The sequence below is a fragment of the Pipistrellus kuhlii genome, unplaced genomic scaffold (genome assembly GCF_014108245.1).
Source record: "Pipistrellus kuhlii isolate mPipKuh1 unplaced genomic scaffold, mPipKuh1.p scaffold_m20_p_6, whole genome shotgun sequence".
NCBI classification, from domain to species: domain Eukaryota; kingdom Metazoa; phylum Chordata; class Mammalia; order Chiroptera; family Vespertilionidae; genus Pipistrellus; species Pipistrellus kuhlii.
In genome coordinates, this window is record NW_023425562.1 from 19,395,377 (window position 1) to 19,421,144 (window position 25,768).

At 50.9% G+C, this 25,768-nt stretch overlaps 1 protein-coding gene and 2 long non-coding RNA genes across 4 annotated transcripts in view; 1 reads left to right on the plus strand and 2 right to left on the minus strand.

The window, feature by feature from the left end:
* The window catches only part of MAPRE2 (microtubule associated protein RP/EB family member 2), a 106,446-nt gene extending 84,501 nt beyond the window's left edge, over positions 1-21,945 (minus strand). The window contains exons 1-2 of one of the 2 annotated variants that reach the window (XM_036418645.2): positions 21,873-21,945; positions 1,400-1,461 (exon numbers count right to left, since the gene is read on the minus strand). Coding sequence is in view for 1 of the 2 variants with exons in the window: in XM_036418643.2 (XP_036274536.1) it covers positions 1,400-1,461; positions 20,421-20,444 (86 nt within the window). In the remaining variant the exon portion in view is untranslated. Of the gene's footprint in view, positions 1-1,399; positions 1,462-20,420; positions 20,477-21,872 lie in introns of those variants that run through there. The other variant, XM_036418643.2, reaches the window with a different exon arrangement.
* LOC118707795 lies at positions 9,626-10,029 on the minus strand. The gene is made up of 2 exons (XR_004984393.2): positions 9,968-10,029; positions 9,626-9,934 (listed from the first exon to the last, which is right to left on the minus strand). It is a non-coding gene; the product is annotated as an uncharacterized LOC118707795 (long non-coding RNA).
* A 2,325-nt stretch (positions 21,946-24,270) lies between the features above and the next one.
* LOC118707794 lies at positions 24,271-25,165 on the plus strand. The gene is made up of 2 exons (XR_004984392.2): positions 24,271-24,500; positions 24,764-25,165. It is a non-coding gene; the product is annotated as an uncharacterized LOC118707794 (long non-coding RNA).
* The last annotated feature ends 603 nt before the right edge of the window (positions 25,166-25,768 follow it).

A 25,768-nucleotide genomic window follows, 5' to 3' on the forward strand; every position in this document is an offset into this window, starting at 1 on the left:
GGGCGCTCATGCATCAGTTACAACCCTGTAAACTCATACACCAGTCAACAGCCCGTACCCCTACAACATTCCAAAAAGAAAGCACCCGCCTACTGCACAGTAGATGCACTGTCCTCGTGATCAAGTTTCCCATTTCCCCCCCAGAGGGGCTCCTGTTGAGTTTCCTCCAGCTGGGGCCCGCGGGCCCTCTGCCCGGAGACCAGCACAACCACCGGCTCAGGCCTCCCATCCCGTGTGCAGGTGTCCGTGCTTCTAGGCACCCGTCTGCTTCTCCGCGCAAAGGCCTTTCCAGTTCCTCGGCCCCAACTCAGCCCTCGAGCCAGCGCAGGCCCCCGAAGAATCCTGCTGCTTAGACACCCCCGGGGAGAGAGTCTACGAGAGCAAAAGGGGGAAACGTTCCCTCCTCCTATTTCAATAAATGAATTGTGTTCATTTTAATATAAATTTTGTACCTGCATGCTTCACTGGGTTCAATACCAAGGCAACTCCTTACAAGCCTACGCTTCTGTCGGAGGAGAATTTTAGTCTCTCTCCTACATGACTTTACTTTAAAACGATCACCAACCGTAATGTTTATCACCAAGAAACCGCAAAGGCCAACGGGGGACATCACCCAGGGATGTGAGCTTGTAAAGCTCGCGAGTATAGTTTGGAGAATGTTCTAAGAACCGAGTTCCAATTTTATCATTCCAGAAAGAAAGCAGCACATACATCCCCCACTCCTTTATCCCCCCGACGGAAAAACGCTGCTGCTGGGGGGAAAAGAAATAAAACGAGAGAGGTTTGGAGCGCCGTTGGTGAAACGCAGGGCGGTAGGCTGAGCAAGGCTGTCTCGGGACAGTGAAGGCTGAGAGCGGGGAAGCCTCTGGAGATGGCTTTCCAAATACTGCCATCTGGTGGAGCTTTGGTTAATTGTTCCTTTGTTCTGGGCAGCCCTGACGTGAACCTGGAGACTCGGTACCAGAGGGAAAGAACTGAAGTCTCAGACACAAACCCCAAACCGGACAGGGAGGCACTCCGGGTCCTCACCTCCTTTCCGAGACACCCAGTCGCTCTCCATTGTCAAGTCAACGGAGCAGATGCCTTGATTTTTAACAAGATCAAACGATCTCTTCCTCCACGTATCCTTCATTAGATCTCTAAAAGTAGACTTTCATTGGCTTGCCCACTTTTAGAGGAATTGCTCCTAGCCGGTAATTAGCCCTCAGTACCCGAGGGATGTGGGATAGAGTTTGAAAAATAACGTTCCAACCAAGCGTGTGCGTGCAACTATTTGCGTTGGTTGCACCGTGCCATTTTGAGGATACATTTATGACCAAGGTATTAGTAATAGTCCAATTCAACCTGCAAACGACTTCATCTGTACGTCACGCTAACGTGATGGACATGGAAACCTTACCTTGCGCATCCGGGCTCTCTCCCCGGCTGTCGCGATGAACTGTTCCTCTGACAGGGGGGATGCTGGGACAGAAAGAACAGAAAGAGAAGAGTGAGCATGTAACACGGTGAAGGCACAGCAGCAAAGAGTTATCATTTCGTTCACCGGGTGTGGCCAACAACGCCAAAGGAAAAGAGAGAAAACACGCACACACGACACCCCACCGCAGTGGCATTCGCCACGGGAGAGAGTAGGCCAACCAAACAATAGGGTTCTCCCTCCGCATTATTCTTGGGGGCTTGATTACAGTGTGTGAGTATTTAGTGGATCAGTCCTAGGAGGAGTACCCAGGAAGCCCAGGAGGATGCTTCTCATGGGGCATCACCTGTCAACAGCAATTAAAACATGAACTTCCCCACATGTAGGTAATTTGCAGGTTTTATATCAACACAGGCTTCGTCTCTTAGTCAAAAGATGTGTGTTCATTTTCACAGAGTAAGCATTGAAAACAATGCCCGGGCCCGGCCGGCGTGGGTCAGGGGCTGAGAGTCGACCTGTGAACCAGGAGGTCACAGTTTGATTCCCGGTCAGGGCACGTGCTGGGGGTTGTGGGCTTAATCTCCAGTTGGGGGCTGTGCAGGAGGCAGCCGATCCATGATTCTCTCTCATCATTGATGTTTCTCTCTCTCTCTCCCTCTTCCTTTCTCTCTCTGAAATAATAATTAAAAAAATACATTAAAAAACAAAACAAAACAAAAATGCCAGGATCAAACGTCAAAATATGTGCACCCACAAGGAATAAACCGGTTTGGCTCAGTGGATAGAGTGTTGGCCTGCAGATTGAAAGGTCCCGGGTTCGATTCTGGTCAAGGGCATGTACCTTGGTTGCGGGCACATCTCCAGTAAGGGGTGTGCAAGAGGCAGCTGATCGATGTCTCTCTCTCATCGATGTCTCTAACACACTCTCTCTCTCTCTCTCTCTCTCTCTCTCTCTCTCTCTCTCTCTCTCTCTTCCTCTCTGTTATAAAAGAAAATTTGCTTTCTTTATTCGAATTGACTATTTCTCTTTAAGGTGGCTAAAGGATAAGACAGTGAACGGATGAATGGCAGATCCAAGCTCCAGGTCGTGAGGGTCCAGTGTCAGGGGTGGGGTGCATGGACACTGGGGAGGCTCATGCTAATGCTGCTCACAAGGAGCTAAGATGCAGGCAGGATCCCTGGGGGTCTTCCCCGTCCCCAAGAAACAAGTTAGAAATGACCAGCTCCACCCTCTGCCTGAGCCTCTCCCCGCGCACGACGCTGCTGTGCTTCCTGCGCACGGCTGTGTCAGAAATGCCTTTGGTGCTTCGTTTAAAATCAACTGCATAACCACAAAGCCCGTGTGGCAGGCCTGAGGTCGGGCCTCTGAGTGGCATCTCCAGAACCATGCCTGGGAGTGGATCCCACTAAGAGGAGGATGCCACTAAGAGGAGGATCTTAAGAAAGGGAGGCCTGACCAGCATGGCTCAGTGGTTGAGCCATCAACCTGGTCAGGGCACATGCATGGGTTGCAAGCTTGATCCCAGGTAGGGGGTGTGCAGAGGGCAGCTGACCAATGATTCCCTCTCACCATTGATGTTCCCCCCCCTCCCCATTTCTGAAATCAATAAAAAAATATTTTTTAAAAAAGGGAGGAAAGAGAACATGGTAAGTGGAAAAAAATGCAAATAAATGGTAAGTGCCGAGAGAGTAAAAGTAAAGGTGACAGCCGAGTTTTCACTGATACACCAGTCAGTAAGGGACCTCAAAAGAATCTAGTGAACAAAATAAACTGAAGAACAAAACAGATCCAGAGACACTGAAACATGCAATAGACTGATGTATTCCAGAAGGTGGAGGGAGGAGTATGTGGGAAGAGACTAAATAAATAACTTATATGCATATATGCATAGCCCATGGACAAACATTAGTTCAGAGAAAGCTTGGGGATGGGGCAGGAGTCGGGTGAAGAGGGTTAACAAGGGGAAAGGGGAACATATTTGTAATATTTTGAACAATAAAGTGTGTGTTTTTTTTTAAATCAGAAAATTTAACATGAATGGTTTCAAGAACTGCACTCTGGTAACCTGACACTTTTTCCCTTCAGCTAGAGCAGGTAGAATTTTTTTATGTGTTTTACAGCAGATTTTAATTTTATGGGTATTTCATCTCCTCCCCTCCCCCCAATTTATAGAAAGTTGGTAAAACTAAGAAAATCGGTTTAAAGAAAATCTCTTTCTACCCATGCTCATTTCTTTCCTGAGCCTGCCCATCTCCTAGAAATATTTACTGAATCCGAATAAAATGTTCCCTTGCCCTCTTTTCCTGGCACCATAGCTGCTGGGTGCCAGTCACAGCATTGGCCACCAAGCTGGGAAGCAAGAGCAGACGGTTCCTAGTAGTTTATCTATAAACCAGATAATTAGCCCTTAGAAACCCCAGGCCTGGCTGCACACAACTGGCCCTTTTCTGCTCTCTGACAACAACCCATTGCAAATGTCCAACAGCTGCAGTGGATCCGTCTGGAGAAGAATGAGATCATTTACTGAACACCCCGGCACAGGCCCTCTCACACACTTTGTCCGATTTAATCCTCAAAGCCCATCTTATGACAAATGAAGAAAAACGAGGCTCCGCGTAGGGAACAGTTTGCCCAAATATCACACAGCTGGGTCCTAATGTGCCTGATGGATTCCAGTATCAGCTCTCCCCTCCACAGTACAGGCCTGAAAAACCAACCCCTTGCCGTTGACTTGAAATGCCTGGAGAGCGATGGCTCCGGGATATAGTAGGTGCTCAATAAGACAACACCTTGCAAGGGTGAAAGTCTAGGGCCCCCTCTAGTGGGGGTGGCAGGGGAGACAACAGGTTTTTGCTTTTTTTTTTCTTTTCTTTCTTGTGGTGTTTAGTAGATGTAGAGCAGTTATTGTCTATGAGTTTCACACTTTATATATAAAGACTAGATGCCCGATGCATGAAGATTCGTGCAAGAATGGGACTTCCTTCCCCTGGCTACCGGCACCATCTTCACTCGGGCCAGAGCCACTTTCCCCCTCAGGCCCTGAGCCACCTTTCTGCCTTCCCATGCTGCCCAGAGGCGCCCTGCCCCTGTGTATGCAAATTAACCCACCATCTTTGTTGGGTTAATTTGCATGCTCACTCCTGATTGGCTGATGGGCATCACGAAGGTATGGTTGATTTGCATCTTACTCTTTCATTAGTATAGATTAACTCAAAAATGGATCACTACATAAATGTAAAATGTAAGAACCATGAAACATTCAGAAAAAAAGAGAATAATCTTGGGAATCTAGGGCTTGGCAAAGAGTTATTGGCCTTGACCCCCAAAACAATCCATAAAAGGGAAGATTGATAACTTCATCAAAACTTAGAACTTTTGCCCATATGAAGTAGATGTAAATATAAGCTTTAAATTAGGAGAAAAGATTAGCAAACTACATATCTGACAAAGCACTAATGTTTAGAATTAAGAACTTTCAAACTTCAACAGTAAAAAAACACACAAAAAACTCAAACAATTGGAAAATGGGCAAAATACATGAACAGACATTTAACTGAGGAAAATATACACAAAGCAAATAAGCACATGAATTGATATTCAACATCATTAGCCACTAGGGAAGAGAAAATTAAAAACCATATCATGAGAGATCACTCTACACTTAACAGAATGGCTAAAATAAAGGGTGACAACATGACAGGCTAATGAGGATGAGAAGGAGCTAGATCATTCTCCGATTGCTTGTGAGAAGGTACAATGGTTCAGCTACTCTGGAAACATTTGACCTTTTTAAAAAAAATCAAAACAAAATACAACTAAATATACAACCCACTAATTGTACTCCTAGGGATTTCCCCAAAGAAGTTAAAAACTTATGTTCATAGCAAATTTCTTCACTGTGGTAAAAAACTGGACACAACCCAGATACCCTTTGACTGAAGGGTCCCAGGGCATGTACCTTGGTTGTGGGCACATCCCCAGGAGGGGGTGTGCAGGAGGCAGCTGATCCATGTTTCTCTCTCATCGATGTTTCAGACTCTCTATCCCTCTCCCTTCCTCTCTGTAAAAAAAAAATCAATGGAATATATTTAAAAACACACACACACACAAACAAATTGTGGTACAGCCATACCATCAGCACCCAAGAGATATGTCAGAATGGGAAAAAAGGGCTGTAAAATTATTTCCAGTCATGCCATGCCACGGAAAAGTTAAGAGCTCTCTCTCTGTCGTGCTTTGTTCCACCACCGAGGACTCTGATCAATGCGAGGGCCAAGCCTTCCCCTCACAGAGATGGGAACTGCATCTCCCCAGCTGCTACCAGCTTTTCCAAGACTGTCCCCCCCAACCCCCTGGCGACCCAAACCCCCTTTTCCTCTCGGGGCTGACGAAGCTATCTTCGGATTTTCACAATGAACTGCATCCTAGATTCCGACCCCCACTCCAGTTGCATATCACATTCTTCAGTGTGGGAGGCCCGGAGCTTTCTAGAAATACAGCAGCTTGTCAGCTTGCCCAGAAGGTCACAGGCTATTAATCCTTCGCTGATCCTCCTCCTTAACAGCTTCCAGGGAGCCCGCCCCTGCCAGCACCTTCTCCATTAGCTCCTCGTCTCCAGCTGGGCTCTGGGCCTTCCCCAGGGCATGGGGGGTGGGCCAGGGTCTCTCCAGTCCAACGCCCCCGGAGGGTGGGGGAGGTGACGAGGGGCATGACTGTTGGGAAGTACTGAGCTGAGCACCCCGCAGGGAAACCAGAACCAAATGAGAGTATCTGGCATGTAACGGGGTGCAGTCACACTGAATGGCGGGCACTGAGTGTGGTACAGAACATGCCTCCATGGCAGTGGTCGGCAAACTCACCAGTCAGCAGAGCCAAATAGCAACAATACAACGGTTGAAATTTCTTTTGAGAGCCACATTTTTAAAACCTTAAACTATATAGGTAGGTGCATTGTTATTAACTGCATCAGGGTACCCCTAAGCTGACCTTGGCTAAAAACTCAAGGGGCCAAAGAGCCGCATGTGGCTCGAGAGCCACAGTTTGCTCACCACAGCTCTGAGGCAAACGACCAAAGGAATTGTGTATTTTAGGACTTCTGGAAAATTTTAGCTGGCGGATAATGGGATTTGGGCGGTAGACGTTAAGAAGAGCAATGATATTACGAACGTATGGTTCTGTGATTTGGGCTTCTATTAAAAAAAAAAAAAAATCCCCAGAAACTACCTAACGGGCGAGCTATACGACAGCAGGAATCCAGGACTTTCCACACAAACCGGGCCTCGCCCTCCTGTCTCAGAACCCCCCCCTATCCATCTGCTGCTTCCCATCATGGGCGCACCCTGCCCTTTTCATTCTAGATAGAACATTCATGGCGCTAAACTTACAAAAGTAAAATCCTAAAGGAAAAATGACGTGAGACCAACTGCACACAAGAGCAATGCACATGCGTTATAGGTCCGAGAAGGTTTCCCTCGCACTTTCATCCATTTCTCATCGGCTGTCCTTGAACCTAAAGCAGTTGGCCTAGAACCATGGTCATCAAACTCATTAGCCAACAGAGCCAACTATCAACAGTACGACGGTTGGAATTTCTTTGGAGAGCCAACGTGTTTAAACTTAAAACTATATAGATAAGGTACATTGTTAGTAACTTCATTAGGGTACTCCTAAGCTGGCTTTGGCTAAAAACTCAAGGGGCCAAAGAGCCGCATGTGGCTCGCGAGCCGCAGTTTGCTAGCAGAATGGCCCTTTCCCCGGGGGTGTGGTTGCCAGTGAAACGGAGCAGAATGTTCGTGGAGCAGGGAAGCAGCGCGGAGATGCACTTGCAGAGCTGAGGGACAAACTCCGCGTGTGGGTCCTCGTGAAAACCATGCTTCGTATCTGTCCTCTCTTTTTTTGTTATTGTTTCTTTAACATATTTATATTGAATTCAGAGAGGAAGGGAGAGATGGAAGCCTCCATGATGAGAGAGAATCATTGATTGGCTGCCTTCTGCACGTCGCACACTGGGGACGGAGCCCACAACCCGGACATGTGCCCTAGAGCAGATTTGAACCTAGGACCCTTCAGTCCACCGGTTGATGTTCTATCCGGAGCAAAGCCGGCTAGAGCTGTCTTGTCTTGACAGTAAAATATTTAAACAGTAAAATATTTAAAATGTTGGAAGGGTAACATGAGAGATCTAAGTAAGACTGACAGTGACCAGAGGGTGGCTACGACCTTGCTCAGAAGATGGTGGGAACCGTATTGGTGTTCGGTGACTGTGTAGCTATGGGAAACCATCGGAGGCAGGCCTTCTGGTCTCTGCCTGGATGTGGGGCAGCCCCATACAGCCCACACTAGCCTGGGCCGGCCGTTCTGTTTCCCCATGTCTTCTCTGGTCTCCCTTAGGACAGAATGCCTCTTCCCGTCTCAGACCAGGCCCGCTGCTGGAGAGCTGAGCCTCCAGCATGCACAGCCTCCCTGGGAAAAGGGAGCTCAGGAAGGCTTCTGAGTCAATGCTTTTGTTTTGTCTGTTAATCCTCACCTGAGGATATTTTTTTCCCCCCAATTGTTTTCAGAGAGAATGGAAAGGAGGGGGGAGAGACAGAAAAAGAGAGACACATCGATTGGTTGCCTCCTGTACGCACCCTAACCAGGGCCAGGGATCAAGCCTGCAACCGAAGTACATGCCCTTGACCAGAATCGAACCCGGGACCCTTCAGTCCAAGGGCCAACGCCCTATCTACGGAGCCACACCGGCTAGGGCTGAGTAAATGCTTTTTAAAAGTTTGTCTGCTGTGCTAGAAACCACGCTACTTTCCTATGTATTTTGAGGGGAGCCTACGGCACACTCCACGTGTTAGGTAGAATTTTGCCACTCTGCCTGATCCAATTCAACTAAACAATCCTAATGGACTATCAAAACCGTCTTTTCCTTATGTTTTGAAAAACGTGTGGATTCTCCAGAGAGAGAAAATGTAGCCCCCATGGCACGTTCTATTACATTTTATTCTAAGAGAGATGGGTTAGGGGCCACCGTTCGGAGTCCGGGGCTGACCTGGGGAAAGGGTAGGTACCGGTGAGAGACCTCCTCCATGAGGCTGGAGGCGCAGGTGAACCGAGGTGTGAATTGCACTCTAAGTGGAGCTGGGACGAGACCCAGGTCCCCAGACAATCAGTTCAGACGGGCTCGTTAGTATAATAAGAACAAGAGGAAGGTGCCTGACTTGCCGAGATTTTAAGAGGAGATCCCTGTTCTAAGAGGAGATCCCTGTTCTAAGAGGAGATCCCTGTTCTAAGAGGAGATCCCTGTTCTAAGAGAGATCCCTGTTCTAAGAGAGATCCCTGTTCTAAGAGGAGATCCCTGTTCTAAGAGAGATCCCTGTTCCAAGAGGAGATCCCTGTTCTAAGAGAGATCCCTGTTCTAAGAGAGATCCCTGTTCTAAGAGAGATCCCTGTTCTAAGAGAGATCCCTGTTCTAAAGAGATCCCTGTTAAGAGAGATCCCTGTTCTAAGAGGAGATCCCTGTTCTAAGAGGAGATCCCTGTTCTAAGAGAGATCCCTGTTCTAAGAGAGATCCCTGTTCTAAGAGAGATCCCTGTTCTAAAAGAGATCCCTGTTTAAGAGAGATCCCTGTTCTAAGAGGAGATCTCTGTTCTAAGAGGAGATCCCTGTTCTAAGAGAGATCCCTGTTCTAAGAGAGATCCCTGTTCTAAGAGAGATCCCTGTTCTAAGAGAGATCCCTGTTCTAAGAGGAGATTCCTGTTCTAAGAGAGATCCCTGTTTAAGAGAGATCCCTGTTCTAAGAGAGATCCCTGTTTAAGAGAGATCCCTGTTCTAAGAGGAGATCCCTGTTCTAAGAGGAGATCCCTGTTCTAAGAGAGATCCCTGTTCTAAGAGAGATCCCTGTTCTAAGAGGAGATCCCTGTTGGAGTGAGGGGGCAGTGAGAGACAGCCATTTCCCTTCTTAATTCCTGCTTGGTTTTCTCCTGAACCTTTGGATACTGTCGCTTCCTCTCTATCACTCCTCTCACGCTTTGCATTTGGAATAATTTTAACTTGCTCCTTCAATTTTTTCATCTCTAGAACATCTACGCAGGACCCTTCGTCACAAACATGGGCGTTGTGTTTCATAGAGAGATCAAAAGGTGTAGAGAAGTCTCTCAACGAATGTTCCACAAACGAGCAGAACAGTAACCAAGCCCAAGAGGAGTAAGTATTTAACATTTTATCTTATTTATTTTTTCAAAAGGGTAGGTGACAGCTTTTATTATTACAAAAGCAAGTATTTTTAAACTTGTCACTCGAGTAATTGCAAGAGCAGACTAAGGGCTTAATCCTCACACAGGCACCAAGTCAGGCACAGTAGGTAGCTACAAATCATAAGAAAAAGGTTTCTTTACCTTGGATTTCCCTATTTCCTACCTATAGCATTCTGCCATGCTTTGGAATTAATTTAAAAAAAAAAACAACAACCAGCAAACCTAATTAGGCCCCTTACCCCACTCTTTTTTAAATGAGAACTAGGTATTAACCTGCTGTCTAGTGGAAACGAACTAGGTATTAACCTGCTGTCTAGTGGAAACGAGACTAAATCTTGGCCTGAAAGAGATCCACATTTCCTTTAGAATAGGGGTGTCGAACTCAATCAGAGAAGGGGCCAAAATCTAAAATCCAGCCTAAATCGTGGGCCGAATGGTTTACTGAACAGTCATAAACTGACAATGTTAACCAGAAATGTGAATTTAAAATGAGTGGAACAATCTTTTCCTTAACAGTGCTGTTAACCAACTCACATGCTATCAAAGATTTGGCCTGCGGGCCTTGTGTTTGACATATGTGCTTTAGAACAATCAGAAGAAACTAGCTAAGTAAGATGTGTTGATTTGAGACCTAAGCTCAGACCTGTTTCACCTAATTCATGGGGATGGTCACCTGAGGAATGCAGGAGTTCAGGGCAGCAGGAAAGGAGGCAGCAGGGTTGACATCAGATGCACTAAGCTACTGTGCCTGGCAGAGGGGAGCGTTTAACATTTTAAAACAACCCCCACCCCCTCACATGTGGAAAACAAACCAGAAAATGCGCGTGGGTTTCAGCTCCCAGTAGCAACCCCAAACACACCGGGAAGCCTCACAGGGGAACGAGCCAGGAAGCACCCTGCCCAGTGGGACGGCCCCACCCCGCGGGGAGCTATGACTCAGGGATGGAGGCCTCAGCTCCCTGTAAGGATCAGCCACCATCCGGCCCATCCCTCGGGGCTCACCTGCGTCAGATTGCTCAACAGGGTGCACTCCGAAGGTGTCAACTGACACACAAGGCCGCACCCAACGCCCCGGGTCTGGGCACTGGACCGTGCACAGCATTCGGACCGAAAGCCCGCCACCAGCTCCAGAGAGGAGCCCGCCTGACTCAGCCTCATTGCACCGGAGGGGGCTGGTGTCCACGGGGAGCAGTCCAGTGAGGACTGGGGAGGGGGAGCTGCACATTCTGACTATAATTATGCTCCTGGGTCTGAGGGGCTGATTGTGAGAGCGGCGGGGACGCCGTGCCGGGAGCCTCTGGGCCCGCTCGCCTGAGACAAACAACAGCCTGGCGGGACACAAGCGTCTTGTCTCTGGAGGCAGTTGGACTCCAAAGCCCTCACCAGCTTCCTGCTCCTTCCAAACTGCAGCCTGGCCGCCCGCCCTCCTTCCCCGAGTTCACAAAGCAGCCAGTTCCACCAGGAGAGACCGGAGGTCCCCGGACACTCCGAAAGCTCCCCGAGTCCAGCGGTGGAGGAGTGCTGATGGGCGCTTGGAAACATCAGTCTGGAGGGGAACACCAGTGTCCTCTGTCTGCAGTGTTAAAGAAATATGGGTGTGTGTGTGTGTGTGTGTCACGGGTACCATGCTTTGCTTTGACTGCATGCTGGATGGAAGGCAGGATGGGGGTGGGGGGTGGGGTCCACCTGAGATTGTATAGATAAGAAATGTATAGATAAGAGAAAGACAAGTATCAAGTGATCTCACTCGTATGTGGAATCTAATGAACAAAATAAACTGATAAACGCAATAGACTGGAGACTTAGAAGCACAGAACAGAATGCGGAATCTCAGAGGGCAGGTGGGGGAGGGCAGGGAGGAGGGGAGGGGGAGAGGAGGGCAGTGGGGGAGGAAGGTGAGGGAGAACAGGGAGGAAGGGAGTGGGGAGAGGAGGGTGGGATGAGGGGGGGGGGGGTGGGAAGAGATCAACCAAAGAAGCTTGTATGCATATATGCATAACCCATGGACACAGACAGTGGGGTGGTGAGGGCCTGGGGTGGGGGTGGAGCTAGGAGGGGGTAACTGGGGGCAAAAGGGGGACATGTGTACCAGGTAATACTTTCAACAATAGAGATTTAAAAAAAAAAAAAAAAAAAGGAAAAAAAAGGAGAAAGATGAGTTTTTCAGATGAAGAAGGGACCTGTGGTCGGACTCAAGAGAAAACCACGGTAACACCTGATGAATTAGAAGCCGCTCAGCAGCATCCCCCCCCCCTCCCGTTTCCCAGCCCCCACCCCTGCTCCCCCACCCCCGGTCCCCATCTCCTGTCAGGTCACCCTGCACCCCCAGCGTAGCCTGCCTTTCCTCCGGGTACACGGGTGTTGAACAGAGAGTCACACGTTAAGCAAAAGGGACCAAGTGCCCAATAATTCCGGAATTGTGTGCAGAGAGAGGAGCATGCTGCCCCAGGCCCACCCCCCTGTTTGCAGCAGTAAAACCTGCCGCCAAAGGGACCGACCTGCCGCCCCCTGACCCGGAGCCCTACCGGAGGAGGCCTCTTCCCGGCCTGGAAGGGGAGGGTCATCTGTGTGTCTTGAGCTGGAAGCAGTGGAGCCGGGACGATGGGGCAGATCTGGAAAGCGAGCTCTGACCGGGCGGCCCGGTAACTTAGTACAACAACTTCTTACAACAGTGCGCAGGGAACCACCGCGCCCCTCCGGCGCCAGCCCGTTTATGTGCGGGGAGGGAGGCCCACGTGCTCGGAGGGATGGAAGGTAAGGAGCCGCCCTCCCCTCGGGACCTGGCCAATCGGGGACGGGCCGAGGGGAGGGAGGTTTTCCAGAAGATGCTTCTCAGCTGTGAGCGCCTGACCGTGGCACCTGTGGACCTCATGAGGCCGCAGATTTTCATCGAGAAAGCCTGGGGGAGCCCGGGGTGCCCATTGGTGCTGCTGGTGCTCCTGGTCCGTGGAGCCCCCCCCTGAGCGGCAAGGACCTAGCCCGGTGGTCAGCAAACTCCTTAGACAGCAGAGCCAACTAGCAACAGGACAACGATTGGAAATTTCTTTTGAGAGCCACAGTTTTTAAACTTAAACTCTATAGGCAGGTCCGTTGTTAGTAACTTCATGAGGGTACTCTTAAGCTGGCCTTGGCTAAACACTCAAGGGTCCAAAGAGCCGCCTGTGGCTCATGAGCCGCAGTTTGCTGACCACGGACCTAGAGGCAGTGCCACGTGAGAGGAGGCCAGGCTGAGCTGAGGGTCTGGGGAGGGTCTGGGTGGAAGGATGAGCAGACACGGAGCCACAGGCTCACGCCGGGCGTGGGAAACGGCCTCGGCGTGCGGGCGGGGGAAACATCGATGTGGAAAGTGACTGCCCCTGAGTACCCACTGTGAGAGCTCTACCCCAAGGGAAAGCAGTCTTGGCGATCGCGGTGGTAAGATGCGGAGGCTTCCCCTCGTGCCCGCCCGCATCTCTCTCAGACTCTAACGACGGAATGGCCTTGCAGCTTCTTCTGATCTGGGCCTGTGTGCCTGGGTAAGATACACCACCACCCAGTGACTTACTACAACGGTGCGCAGCGAAGCATTCGGGAGGAATAGTGTGGGGTTCTGGCAGATGAAACCCAGCCACCCCGCCACCCCGCCACCCAGGAACCCAGCCACCCACTCACCCAGCCATCCAGCCGCCAGCCACCCAGCTACCCATCCAGCCACCCAGCTACCCAGCAACCCAGTCACCCAGCCACCCAGCCACTCAGCCACCCAGAAACCTAGCCACTCAGCCACCCAGCAACCTAGCCACCCAGCCACCCAGCCACCCACTCACCCAGCCACCCACTCACCCAGCCACCCTTGTGTCTTGTGACCTCACAGAGCAGTCGGGGGTGGAGTGTGGGGGTGGGGGGACTCCCTGCTTGGTGTCCTTGGAGCAAGTCTCTCCCCAGCGGGAGCTTCCCACTCCTGAGGAGCAGGAGGGAAAACTGAGGTTGCCTTGGGCCTACAGCCACGACCTGCAGGTCATGTGCTCCGTGGTTCCGTCCCCCAAAACGAGCATCACCTTTCTCCCCAGTGAGGCAGGGACCGCGTCAGAGGCTAGTCCCCGCCAGCCCTGCCTGAGGCAGGTCACTACAGACTTGCACCACGAGACCCACACGTTACCTAATTGGGTTCTTAGGAGAATGTGGCGAGGCGATGCCAGACTCCACTGCCTCCACAGGACAGATGGGAAAACGGCTGGGAGATGCTGCCCAGGGAGGTCAGTGACATCTCCAAACCAGTGTAAACCTCAGCCCTTCTGTGTTCTCACTGCGATTCCAGAATCCTTCCCCTGATCCACCATCCTCACTTCCTAAAAACAAACATGCTGGCATGAGGAAGTGCAGCGCTGGAACTTGAAAGGAACTTAAATCGATGGAACTTTTAAAAAATGACTTCTTAAAGCTTACAACTTCACAAGGGTTGACTGGAATGGGCCATAGGCTCAAACTGCATGCATTTGTTCCGTTTTAGAGGAACCCAGGGTTAAAAATATACAAATATACGAATGTGTGGTGTTGGCATATGAGCCTTCTTGGGTAAGTTACAACATAAAGAACGTGAAAGAGATTTGTTGGAGATCTGAGGGCCAGGTTATATAATACCTGCCACCTAACTTATCGGTTATTAATCAAGGGCAACCCAGACTCCTCTTCACAATTGGCTGTCGAGTTAGTCCACCTGGGGGAGTCTTACTTTAGAAAGGATCATTTAGGATTTTCATATAGATAAAGTAGAAATACAATAGTTCCGTATTTTGAAGGTATTTGCTCAAAAAAGAAACCATTCTTTCTTAGGTGTTAAAAGAGTTTGCTAAAGATTATTTCAACCTGGCAGCAAACAAGAAGACCCATGTCTGTGAGAAACTGGATCATGTGGTTCAGGGCTTCTCAAACTTTAATGTTTTACCTACTGGCCTTGGTACAGTGAGGAGTGGGGAGCTTTGGGGGCGGCATGGAGTTCTGATTTTAAGGAGTCCCAGGGGGTGCTAGTGTTGCAGGTGCTGGGACCACCCTTGGCTGTGCGCGCATCACTGCAGGCCCCTGGGAGGGAATTTCAGTGGCTTGAGCTGAGATTGAATTTTGATGAGCCACATTCCAGCAGTTGATGTGTTTCTCATGTTGCTCCACTTGAGCCAACAAGTTACCTATTGACGTATCTATTCTATTAAAAACTCGGTGAAGCCCAGCCGGTGTTGTTCAGTGTTTGAGCATAGACCTATGAACCAGGAGGTCATGGTTTGATTCCCAGACAGGGCACATGCCCGGGTTGCAGGCTCAATCCGAAGTAGGGGGCCTGCAGCCAATTAATGATTCTCTCTCATCACTGATGTTTCTATCTCTCCCTCTCCCTCCCTTCCTCTCTGAAATCAATAAAAACATATTAAAAACAACAACTCTGTGAAATAGAAAGGACCTGAAAACATCTGACATAACAAAAATAATTTTCTTGTTCTAGTTTTATTTTTTTATTTATCCTCTTAATTAAGCATATTGTGCAGAAAACTTCATAAAATGGTTTGATTTTTTTTTTCTTTAGTAGGTGAAGATAGCTCAGACTTTTTAATTTATTATCCCAGAAAGGCAGTCTCAGATAAGATCTTTTACAGACCAGGAAAGCTTGTCGTTGTGTTGTCTCAGATGGAATAAGAATAGGGTCACAAAATTTAGCAAAAAACAAAAAACAAAAAACGAGAAAGCAACATTGAAACTCCAGCTAACAGCATCCCCAAATAATGTGATGTCCAGTTACATTTGAGAAAAGACTAATTTTTTTTAGTATGAGTATATCCCATTCAATATAAGAGACATACTTACACTGAAAAAAGAAAAAAATCATTGTGTATCTGAAATTCAGATTTAAAAATGAAATCAGATTAAACTAAGATTAAAGGATTAATTTTTTAAGTATGAGTTTATCCCATTCAATGTATGGGACATATTTATGGGACACACCACCGTTTTTCAAAATTCAAACTTAGCAAATGTCCTGTATTTTATCGAGCAACCCTCGGCCCCGGATTCTAATTGACCTGGAAGCACTGACAGAGCAGGTGCTGGGTGGAGAGTTAACAGACCCTCTGAGCATTCCAGCAGCTCAGAGAATTGCTTTCTGGATCTGCCAGTCCCACAGAGCACTTGGCTATTCCTCCTGCCGATTTGGGGGAACTCCTTTTAGGAGATTTGTGCCCAGAAGACCACACTTTAAAAAAAAAATATCATAATAGAGGCCAAGACGGAAGTTAAAGAAACAAGTCTTATCTCAACAGCTGCCTCCCAGCAAGGACCAGGTGAGGCGAGGCAGGAGGGAATTTTCCAGCTCCCTCTCTCTCCCACTCGAGGGCTGCCAGAAGCTGGGTGGGAATCAGAGGCTGTGGGATCTTGGTTAGACTCATGAAAGGGTCTTCTGAGTGGAGCACATTTTGGCAAGCTGATTGGCTGTAAGAGCATCTTTGATGGGAGGAAGGTACATGGAAGGTGTTGCAGGCACACTCCCACCTCTGGCCTGGCTGTGGTTGAAGGAGGCCTGGGCCCGCCTTCTAGTGAGAGGGTAGAGTCTAGTGCTCTGATTCCACGTCCGTGTATACACCCCACTGTATGCATCGGCGGCGGGAAAATGTATTTAGTAAGAACGTGAAATCTACGTGATGGTAAGGGAGGAGAGGCAACTTCACTGAAGGGGCTGCTTACCTGGTCAGCATGGGAGTTCCACAATCTACCTCCCCTGGGTTGTTACCTGGAGGGGTACTTACTACCAACAGTCCTGAATGGAAATAAGCACACCTACTTTGTTTGTTGTCTTCAGAAATGATTTAGCTGATCTCAAGGACCTCAAACGTTACGCACACTGCATGGCAGATGCTGCCTTGTTTGACTTAGTGGGAAAGGAACTCCTCTGTTTCCAATCTTCTCTTTCCGGTCTTTAGGCTGCAGGTGTACTGATCCCGGAAGGGATGAGGGGGGCACCAGCTCTGGGCAACCCCTAAAGTTGCTCTATTTATCTCAGTGAGAAAATGGTCTGTGGCTTCACCAGTCCTCAAAAAGGGGAAGTTCTCTCAACGGAAGGAAATTTTATAAAAGGCGACCCTTACAAAAAAAAAAAAAAAAAAAAGTTTCTGTCAATGCACTTATTGTCCTTCCAGATACTCTTTGTAGAATCCTCAGAGGAATCTGCCCACCCTAGGGCGGAAGGCAAATAATTTGAAGACCAGAATCTGATCTATTTTTAAATTTGGGAATTCCAAACTAAATTGCCCCCGGCATAATGCCAGCCTTTAGTGACGAGACTCTATGCGTATCTGCTTGTTATTTAATGATCACTGCCTTTATAAGTAGACAGCAATTTACCTCAAATATGTACTTGTGAAGTGTGTGGCTTGGTGGATCTGGTTTGCTGGAAGCACATTTTCCAGTGCTTCTATCCTCTACAGCCCTGGTCTAACAAACCACAATTCAGAGTGCTTCTCTGGACAGTTCTGGGTGCCGGTGGGGAGCAAACGTCGTCTGAAATGAACAGATTGGAAGTATGACAGCCAGATTTTTCTGGCGGAGGAGAATACATTCACTTTGGGCGGCTGCAGGTGACTACGTAAGAGAGTTGGATCGCATCTTTGCGCTCTCAGCTCTCCCGTAGGTGGTATGCAGAGAGCCTCCCAACCTTGGAATGCGCTGAGGAGGAGAACGGGAAGGTGAGTCAGAGGACCAATTATTCAGGATGCTGGACAGGGCCCTTGAGCTCCTGGGTTGGTGCAACTGCCGTTGAAGGGCCCCCGAGAGAGCTTTGCTTCTATGACTTGGGCAAGGATTTAAACACCCAGGAAAGAAGCAAACGGCGGCTCAGAATGCTCGGGGTGGGCCTAGTCCCAAGATGATTGCGGAGTAAAACCAGTGCGAGCATGCCATCTGCGAAGAGGTTCTCCTATCTGAAGGAGGGAGGGGGGGCATTAGAACTGGGCTCGTACCGCCACGCCTCTGAGCGGTGTGACATCAAAACCGATTTCAGAAGCGTGCAGCGTGACGTCATAGGAACCGGCAAAGGCATCGGTTCCCCAGGTTTCTCACCTCAGCATTGCCCCTTTAGATGGAAGATCGCTTATGCTCTGGGCTTTCTTGTGCTATTTGGCACATGGGAATCCTATTTACCCCATTCTGTGTAGGCCCTGCTATGTTACTAAGCCTGGAGGGCGGGATACATTTAAGGTAATAAGACCAGGCAGTTCTCATTGGTTCTCGAAAACTTCAGAGCTTCCGAAGCTGAAATGGCGCCCTTTCTTTCTACCTCCCCCTTCCGTCCCACCTGTAAGCGTTCTGGGTGTCAGCCACCCTCTGAGGAACAGTTTCTGGTCCATCTGGGTTCGTCCCATTTCAGCTTCTCAGTATCTCACACCTCCCCTCAAAAGTGGTGGTAATTGCAGAAGTGCATCCTGGGTCTTTTTCTAAGCTACACAGAAGCCTTGGGGACACTCTTAACATTTATTTTTGGTGGTGTATGTCAAAGTGTACATCGAGCTTCCCACTCTGAAATATGCTGGCTATTTAAATATGCCTGTGCTGTCTTCATGAAAGCAGTAGGCAGATGACAGGAAGAGCTGTTTGAGTATTAACCCGCTGTTTGTCCTTCTCTGACAGAACTCTCCGAGCCGAATGAATCCCTTGAGGCATACACATAGTTGGATAGGTGTTCCCCCCTGCCCCCCCAAAATGGGTACAGAGTGAACTTTTGTGACCTAAGTATTATAACAGTTGCTGGTTATGCCCCGGAGGCTAAGTTGTTTTTTGTAAAAATGTAACTGAGCAAATGGGCTGCCCATTGGTAGCCCTTAAGAAGTGTCACAGAACTTTGGCTCCTAGTATTCACAATGAAACTGAATGCGCTCCGGATGCTTTATTCACAAGTGCTCACCCCACCTTCTGATAATGTTCAGGACTAACAGCGGCACCCATAACAGGCAAGGCCTTGTGCTCTGTGCTAAGGGGTTATAGACACAGACAACGGAACACCACCCCAGGGAAGTAAGTGCTGGGCAAGGTTCAGATTCAGTAGCTGCCAGTGTGGAGTGTGCCATGTGCCAGGCACTGCTGTTTCTCCGTAAGAGACTAAGAATGGGAAAGAAAGCGTTTAGGCAATGGTAGAGAGAGTCATGGTCACACACACACACACACACACGCACACAAAGTGCCCTGGCCAGTGTTGCCAAATGGTTAGAGGGTTTGGCCCTGGGCACCAAGGTTTTTGGGTTTGATTGCCAGTCCAGAGCACATACATGGGTTACAGGCTTGATCCCAGATCCTCAGCCTGGTAGCAGGAGGTAAGCAATTGATCTCTCTCTCTCTCTCTCCTCTCCCTCCCTCTACTCTTTCTAAAAAATTAATGGGAAAAATATCCTCTGGTGAGGATTAAAAAAAAAAAAACATTTAGAAAGAAGTATAAAAACTAAAACTAATACAAATAAGAAAAGTAAGCATTTAATAAACTTAGTGTACATCTTTAAGCAGGCCATCTTATTTAGGCTGATCCCTTGGGGATAACTTTTTTTTTTTTAAAGCAAGAAACCTTGAGTTAATAGCCAACATAAAGTTCCATGTAAATAAAATGTTAGGGATAACCATTTCTATTTAAACAGACCCTCTAACCCACCTCCAGTGTGTAATCAAACAGAATTTGACTCTTTTGTATCTGAAATGTGTGTCTTGCATCCTCTCTGTCTCACAACGGAAACACTGGCAGGCCCAGGACCCAGGCGAGCTCACGCTGCCCCCAGAGCTCCTCTCCCGAGGCCTCAGCACCAGAGAGATGACAAGAGGGGGTCCCGCTGGCTGCCTCCGGGTCTCTCCTCCCGGGAGAGAACCTTCCGGGGCGGGTGGAATAGGAACTGGAAAAGGGCGGGCCTCCAGATCGCGGTCAGATAAGCAAACGCACTTTCGAAGGAGCGGCAGGCTTTCGGGGCGAGCCTACCAGCTCCTCCGAGTCCTTCCTCCCCACTCCGGCCCCGCCCGGCGCGCGGCGCTGCTGACTCACCGGGAGCTCCGGGTGTGTGTGTGTGTGTGTGTGTGTGTGTGTGTGTGTGTGTGTGCGCGCGCGCGTGCGTGCGCGGGCCCTGGCCGGGACCCTCGATCTTCCCACCGAGAACCACCCAGAGGCGGCAGGTGCCCCGCCGGCCCAGCGCACGGGCCCCAGCCCTCCCGTCTGTACCCCTCCACCCCCACGGAGTGCAGCTGGCATCTGGTCTCCCCACGCCCGCACATGCTGGCCACGGAGCTCGACCCCATTGGCATTAGTGATTCTCAAACTCGCTGCCCCGCGGCGGCCGGGAGGCCCCCCCCTCCCCCTCCCCCTTCCCCGGCCCCCCCTTCCCTCCCCCGCCCGGCACCCCAGGTTCCAGTGAAACCCTGAGCCTGCTCCCGCCTCCAACAGGCGGCTTAAAGGGATGGGGGAGCGAGATGGGCGTCGGTGGCTGTGAGGGCAGCAAAGTTTAGGAGCTTTTGCTCTGGGAGAAGCATCGACCCACCCCGCCCCCCAGAGAGAAACCGGCCGGTTCAGCTGAACCCCTGGGTGGGCCCCCAGACGGTCCACCTTGCAGACCCCGACCCCCGATGTCCGTCCTCGTGAGCACGGCAGGAAGGGCGCCTTTCCCGGGGGAGGGACCCCGCCGGCCCGGCCCCGGCCCCTCTGCCTGCCCGACACCCAGCTCCGCGGATGGAGCCCCTGCGGGACGCCCCGCCGGGGCCGCCGCGCCTTCGTTACCTTCGGGTCCCGGTTCTGCCTCATGCCCGCGGGTCCGGGGGGCCGGGCTGAGAGCCGCGGTCCGCTCCGAGGAGAAGCTCGAGGGGCGCGCACACCGCCACCCAGACGGGACGGACGGACGGACGGGACGGACGGGACGGACGGACAGGACGGCGCGCTCCGCTCGCTCCGGGGCAGGGACGACGCTAATGACCGAGCTCCGCCGCCCGTGGGCGTGGGCGCCCAGCCCCGGCTTTGGGTGACCGCCCTGGGGGAGGGCAGGGATCTCCCCGGCCCGGTGGGTCTGGACCACGGCGCTTTTTGGGGGGGGGGGGGGGGGAGAGAGAAGAGAACGTGAGCGAGGAGCTAGGATGGAGAAAAGCTCGCGGGGGAGACAGTCTGCGGGCTGGTGCCCACGGGAGGACGGGCAGGGTTAGGAACATCCATCACTCCACGCGCTGCGGCCCGCGAGGCCGGCGGGAGGGGCCTGGGGTGCGGGGGGGGGGGGCAAAGGCTCCGCCCGAGCAGCCGGCGCAGCGCCCCTCCCTCCAGGCCACAGCGCTGCCCTCCGCGGGCGGCTCTGGGTGACCCAGTCCCTGGGTGACCCAGTCTCCCTCGGGGCTCCACAGGCTGCATGGCCGACCGGTCGCTCCGGGGGCGGAGGGGGCGTCTCTCTGCGCCCACCTCGCCCCGGGCCCTGCGTGGGGTTCCTGGCCCTGGCACAGCCCCCCTGGGGGTGCGCGAAGGATGTCCTTTGGGGGCAGAGTGGGGGGTCGCGGAGTGGCCCTCGCCCAGCGCGCGGGGTGCTTTCTGCAGAAGAACCACCGGCTCAGAGGAACTCTGCTCCCACCCACCCCGCTCCGGTCCCGGGCGCCGGGGCAGAGTCGGGGGTGGGGGGAGATGCTGACGGCCACAGAGAAGCGCAGGGTCCGCGTCCAGGGTTGCTCCCCGCCGAGGGGGGGGGGGGGGGAATGAAGGGGAAGGGGGTAGGCGCCCGCGCGCGGCACTTCCTGGCCCGCCCCGCAGCCTCCGCCCGCGCCCTGGCTCCCGGCCCGGCGCCCCAACTCCGGCGCCTCTGAGTCGGTGCGCTGCGGATGCGCACCCGCAAACCCGCTCCTTCCCGGCGCCCAGCGTCCCTCCCTCACCCCGAGCCGGTCCGCTCTGTCCTGCCAGCGTGGCAGCTCGACTCCCCGCCTTCCCGGGGTGCGCGGCGCTGGGGCTCCGGGAGGCGGCGGCCGCGGGAACGCGGCGGGGAGGAGGGCACCCTCAGGGTGCGGGCCGGACCCCGTGCAAGTTCTTTCCGGGCTCGGAGACCCCCGGCCGGTCCCGCAGGCTCAGCCGGCGGCGGCGACTGCAGCCCCCGGGCGGCGGGAGCAGGCGAGGCCAGCGCCGGGCCTGGGAGGCTCCGCGCCGGGGCCGGGGCAGGGGTACGGGGTGCGCGGGGCGGTACCGCTTTAAATGCACTTGACTCACCTGCTCCGGCGGTCGCCCCGGTCCTCGCTGACAGCCGGGGGCTTTGTTTTCTCCTCCCACCGGCTCCGCCCCCCGCCCACGTGACCGCCGCCGCTCGGCCGGTCCACCCCCGGCGCCCGGCCCGCGCCGCCTCCGCCCCTTCCCGGGGTTGCGGGGTGGAGACTCCGCCGGGGAGGGGTCCGGGGATCCGAAATGGCCCGCCTTTGGGGCAACGGGGAGGTGGCACGCCGGTTAGGACCCAGGGAGCCAGGAGGAGTGGGTGACCTAACATGTAGTGCCCCGGGGAGCTGAGCAATGGGGGGGGGGGGCGGGCAAGGGGGAGAGCCAGGGGCCAAGCTGGGTGGGGAGGCGGCGGCTCGGCGGGGAGCGGGGGCTGGGAAGGCTCCAGCCTACTCCACCCTTCACGGGGTCCTTGGGACTGGGGCTGCGCACCCAGCCACCCGCGCCGGCTTACACTCGCTCCAGGGAAGAAGTAACTGATCAGGGTTTGCGGATTGTATGAACCACACCAGGAATTCTGAGCCGAGTCACGCCGGGGGCGAGCAGATGATTCCAAGTCTTATGGAGGTTTCACGTCTGCTCGTTGGTTGGTGCTGTGGATAGTTGCATTCTGTTGGGGGAAATGGGGTCCAGGCTGGATCCGCTCCTTCCAGATGACCGACCTGGGCGCCTCTTCCTGAATGAGATGCATTGAGAACCTGTCAGGATGCGGCTAGGTACCTGCTTCTGCTGGAAGTGGTCCCATGCTTTGCGGATACCCCGTGTCTGAAGCTGCAAGAACCTGTTGTCTGGATCCCTCCCTTTGCCCTGGAAAACATGCATGATGCCTCCCGTCTCCACCCAGATTGCAACTCAGGAGAAAGACAGTCTCCTCCTCCCCGGCATCCATGACAGTGAGGTCTGCGTGGTGGGTGACTTAGCCCAGTGCTCACTACACTTTCATGTGCAGAGGGGTCACGGGGGGGGGGGGGGGAAGGGGGGAGCTTGTTAAAGCCAAAGTCTGATTTAGTGGGTCTGGGGGAGGCCCCGAGATTCCGCATGGTAATGACAGGGCACATGGCTGGAGGGCCACACTTAGAGAAGCAATGCTGAGAGCACCCCTTTGGGCACTGGCCAAACTGTTTTGAGTGCTGACTGCAACACTGTGACCTTAGGCAGGTTTCTTGGCATTTAAGCCTCCCAAGCTGTGAAACAGCGATGTGACTAACATCCACCTTCATCTTGAAAATTAAATGAGAAAACTCGTCTGAAGTGCCTAGTGTAGTGCCTGGCACACTTATGTGGGGCTTAGGAAATGTTAATTGCTGGGTGGCACCCTTGCAGGAGGAAAGCTGGCACAAACCCCAGCATACCTGCAGGGGGAGAGGTGTGTGGAATGGCCCCGGTAAAGGCAGCCAGCCCAAGAATGGCCACTGCGCCCCAGAGGGCCTGGTGCCGGCCGGATGTGTAAAGTTGTTGAGTAATTGGACAACTGCAATGCAGAGCAAATCATAGATGTTTAAAAGTTCTGTTTCAAGCAAGAACCTTCTTGCTGGGAGCTCAGGGTCTTGCACTTGATGTTGGTGATGGAGAGGCAAGGACTGCTCTGACTGCCCTCAGCCCTGGGGGAACCTGACCTCTGTGACAATGGAAACAATTTCATGGAAAAGGATTAAGCACTGAAAGGTGTTAGGGAACACATTTCCCAGTGAACTAGATAGTGTGTGCCACGAGGGAGTATCCAGTGTATGATCTGTGCACGATCCGAGAACACCTCCTGAAGCACCACAGGATGGCTATTTCCATTTGGACATTTTAAAAGAGTTTTTTTTTTTTTTTTTTTTTTTTTTAATCTGTTATTTTTGTCAACCAGTTCTTCTGTCAGCATAGAACACTGGATCTGTGAAACAAAAGCCGATTTTTAGGTTTAACCAGGGAAATCCCACAAATCAAAGCACGAAAGAAATGAATCCCAAAATATGTTTATTAAAAAACTTTGAAATATTTTTTTTTTTTAAAAAGTTCTCCTGTTTCATCTGCAAAACTTTAAATGTTGATAAATGATTTCTGGGACACTGAATTAAAAAGCCATTTTGCTCTCTATTACAGATGTCCAGCTGCCTGTCAGATGGGTAATCTATTTTAATATCTGAGGGAGTAAATGGATTGTTAAGGGGCAGTACGTTTTTTATCCTCATTAAAAACCTTGAAATTTAAATGAATTTATTAATGAAGATGTGGTATTCTTAGCTCTCAAAATGAATGATATTGTCACCATCATTCTCATCTCTCCCTTCTTCCATTCTCCTCTCTTTGTACCTCCCCATCCCATCCCCCCACCCACGTATGAATGTTTCCTAAGACTCATTTCTTGGCTTTTTATTTCTCTCAGTTTCTGCCATTTCCCTTGGAGAAACACCATCAGCAGCTTCAGACAACAAAAGTCAATTTCCTGCTCATGCCACGTCTCCGGGGACTCACCACTTTAGCCTGCTTCACTCCTGTGCCCCTCCGTGAGCACCATGGCAATGGCAGTGTGTGGAAAACTGCACACCAAACCCTAAACCCTTTCTCTTAGAAATGACACGGAGCACTTCTCACGTCTCACTGGCCAAAGGAAGTCACGTGGTCCTCACCTAACTTTAAGGGGTGTGCACTCAGAGGGAATGGGAAAGTAGACATCTCGAGACAAGTAATGACTACCACAGGGACCCACTGGGCATAGCGGGTGGGGGGTAAAACCGAATTGGAAGCAGTCCATTTATAGTAGGAATGAGCAGAGAGCACCAGTTGAAAGAAGCTGGACTCAGTTGTACATGGAGTCTTTGGAGAAGCATTGCCATGGTTGTTGTTACACAATGTTATATAGGGAGACACTTCACAGTGAAAACTTCCATCATGCTGCCTTTCAGGGTCAACTTATGCTTCAGCCAAGATCAGTCAGCTCCAGGCACCGATCATCTATACTCTTCCGTGACACAGGAGCCGGGAAGTGTCTTCCATCTTGATTCTATTCTGGGAATACAGCAGCCATTAATAAGTAAGGTTTCATCAACACAGAGAATTTGCTGATTTGGTTGACATTGATGGTCATTCTCCACTCGAGGAGTGAAAATGTGTCTATGAAGAATGAAATATTTCAGTGAGATCCAAGTGTCCCATGTTTTCCCCCATAATTGCCTGAATTATGCTTTTGACAAAGAATTTTGTCTTCAAGGGAATGTTGAAATGTAGCATAATGAATAAAAATATGTCCACAAACAGAGGGGAAAAAGCACTGGTGTCAGTGTGAACAAATAAAATTATGGTTTTCTGTAAGCTTTTTGAATTCTTTTCCTAAAGAGCAGAGATTCTGTCAACAAAACTTGCTTCTGACATCCCCCGACACTTTGTGTATCTAAAAGAGGTAAAAGCATTGATGAATACTGTTAGCTCTAATGTGCAATATGGATATAAGCTATTATGTGTTGCTGGGCACTGAATCATGCTTTTGATCTCAACAATTTTATGTTGTCCCTGCCCACACCCATCAGTGACATCCTTTTAAAAACATGTACCTCTCATAAAACTATTCCAAGATAAATATGTTTACAGAACATCAGCATCCTCCTAAAACTAGTGTGCTGAGACTTCAATCACTCATTTCCACAAATATCTAAGATGAGTTATTGAAAGGGGGAGACAGAGTTTATCAACTCATATTTTAAACTGTATGATCAAATACTTTTAATTTTATCTGATTTTTAGCTCAGAGTGCTTGCTAACCTGTGGTACTGCCTAATTATAAATCATAGTCCCAACAGACATGCTGCAGTGAGCTATGATACTTATGAATATATTGTAATGCTATGCAGACTGAGATGGAAATGTTCATCTCCAATATATGACAGCATTTATCAAGATGGGGAATGTAGGAG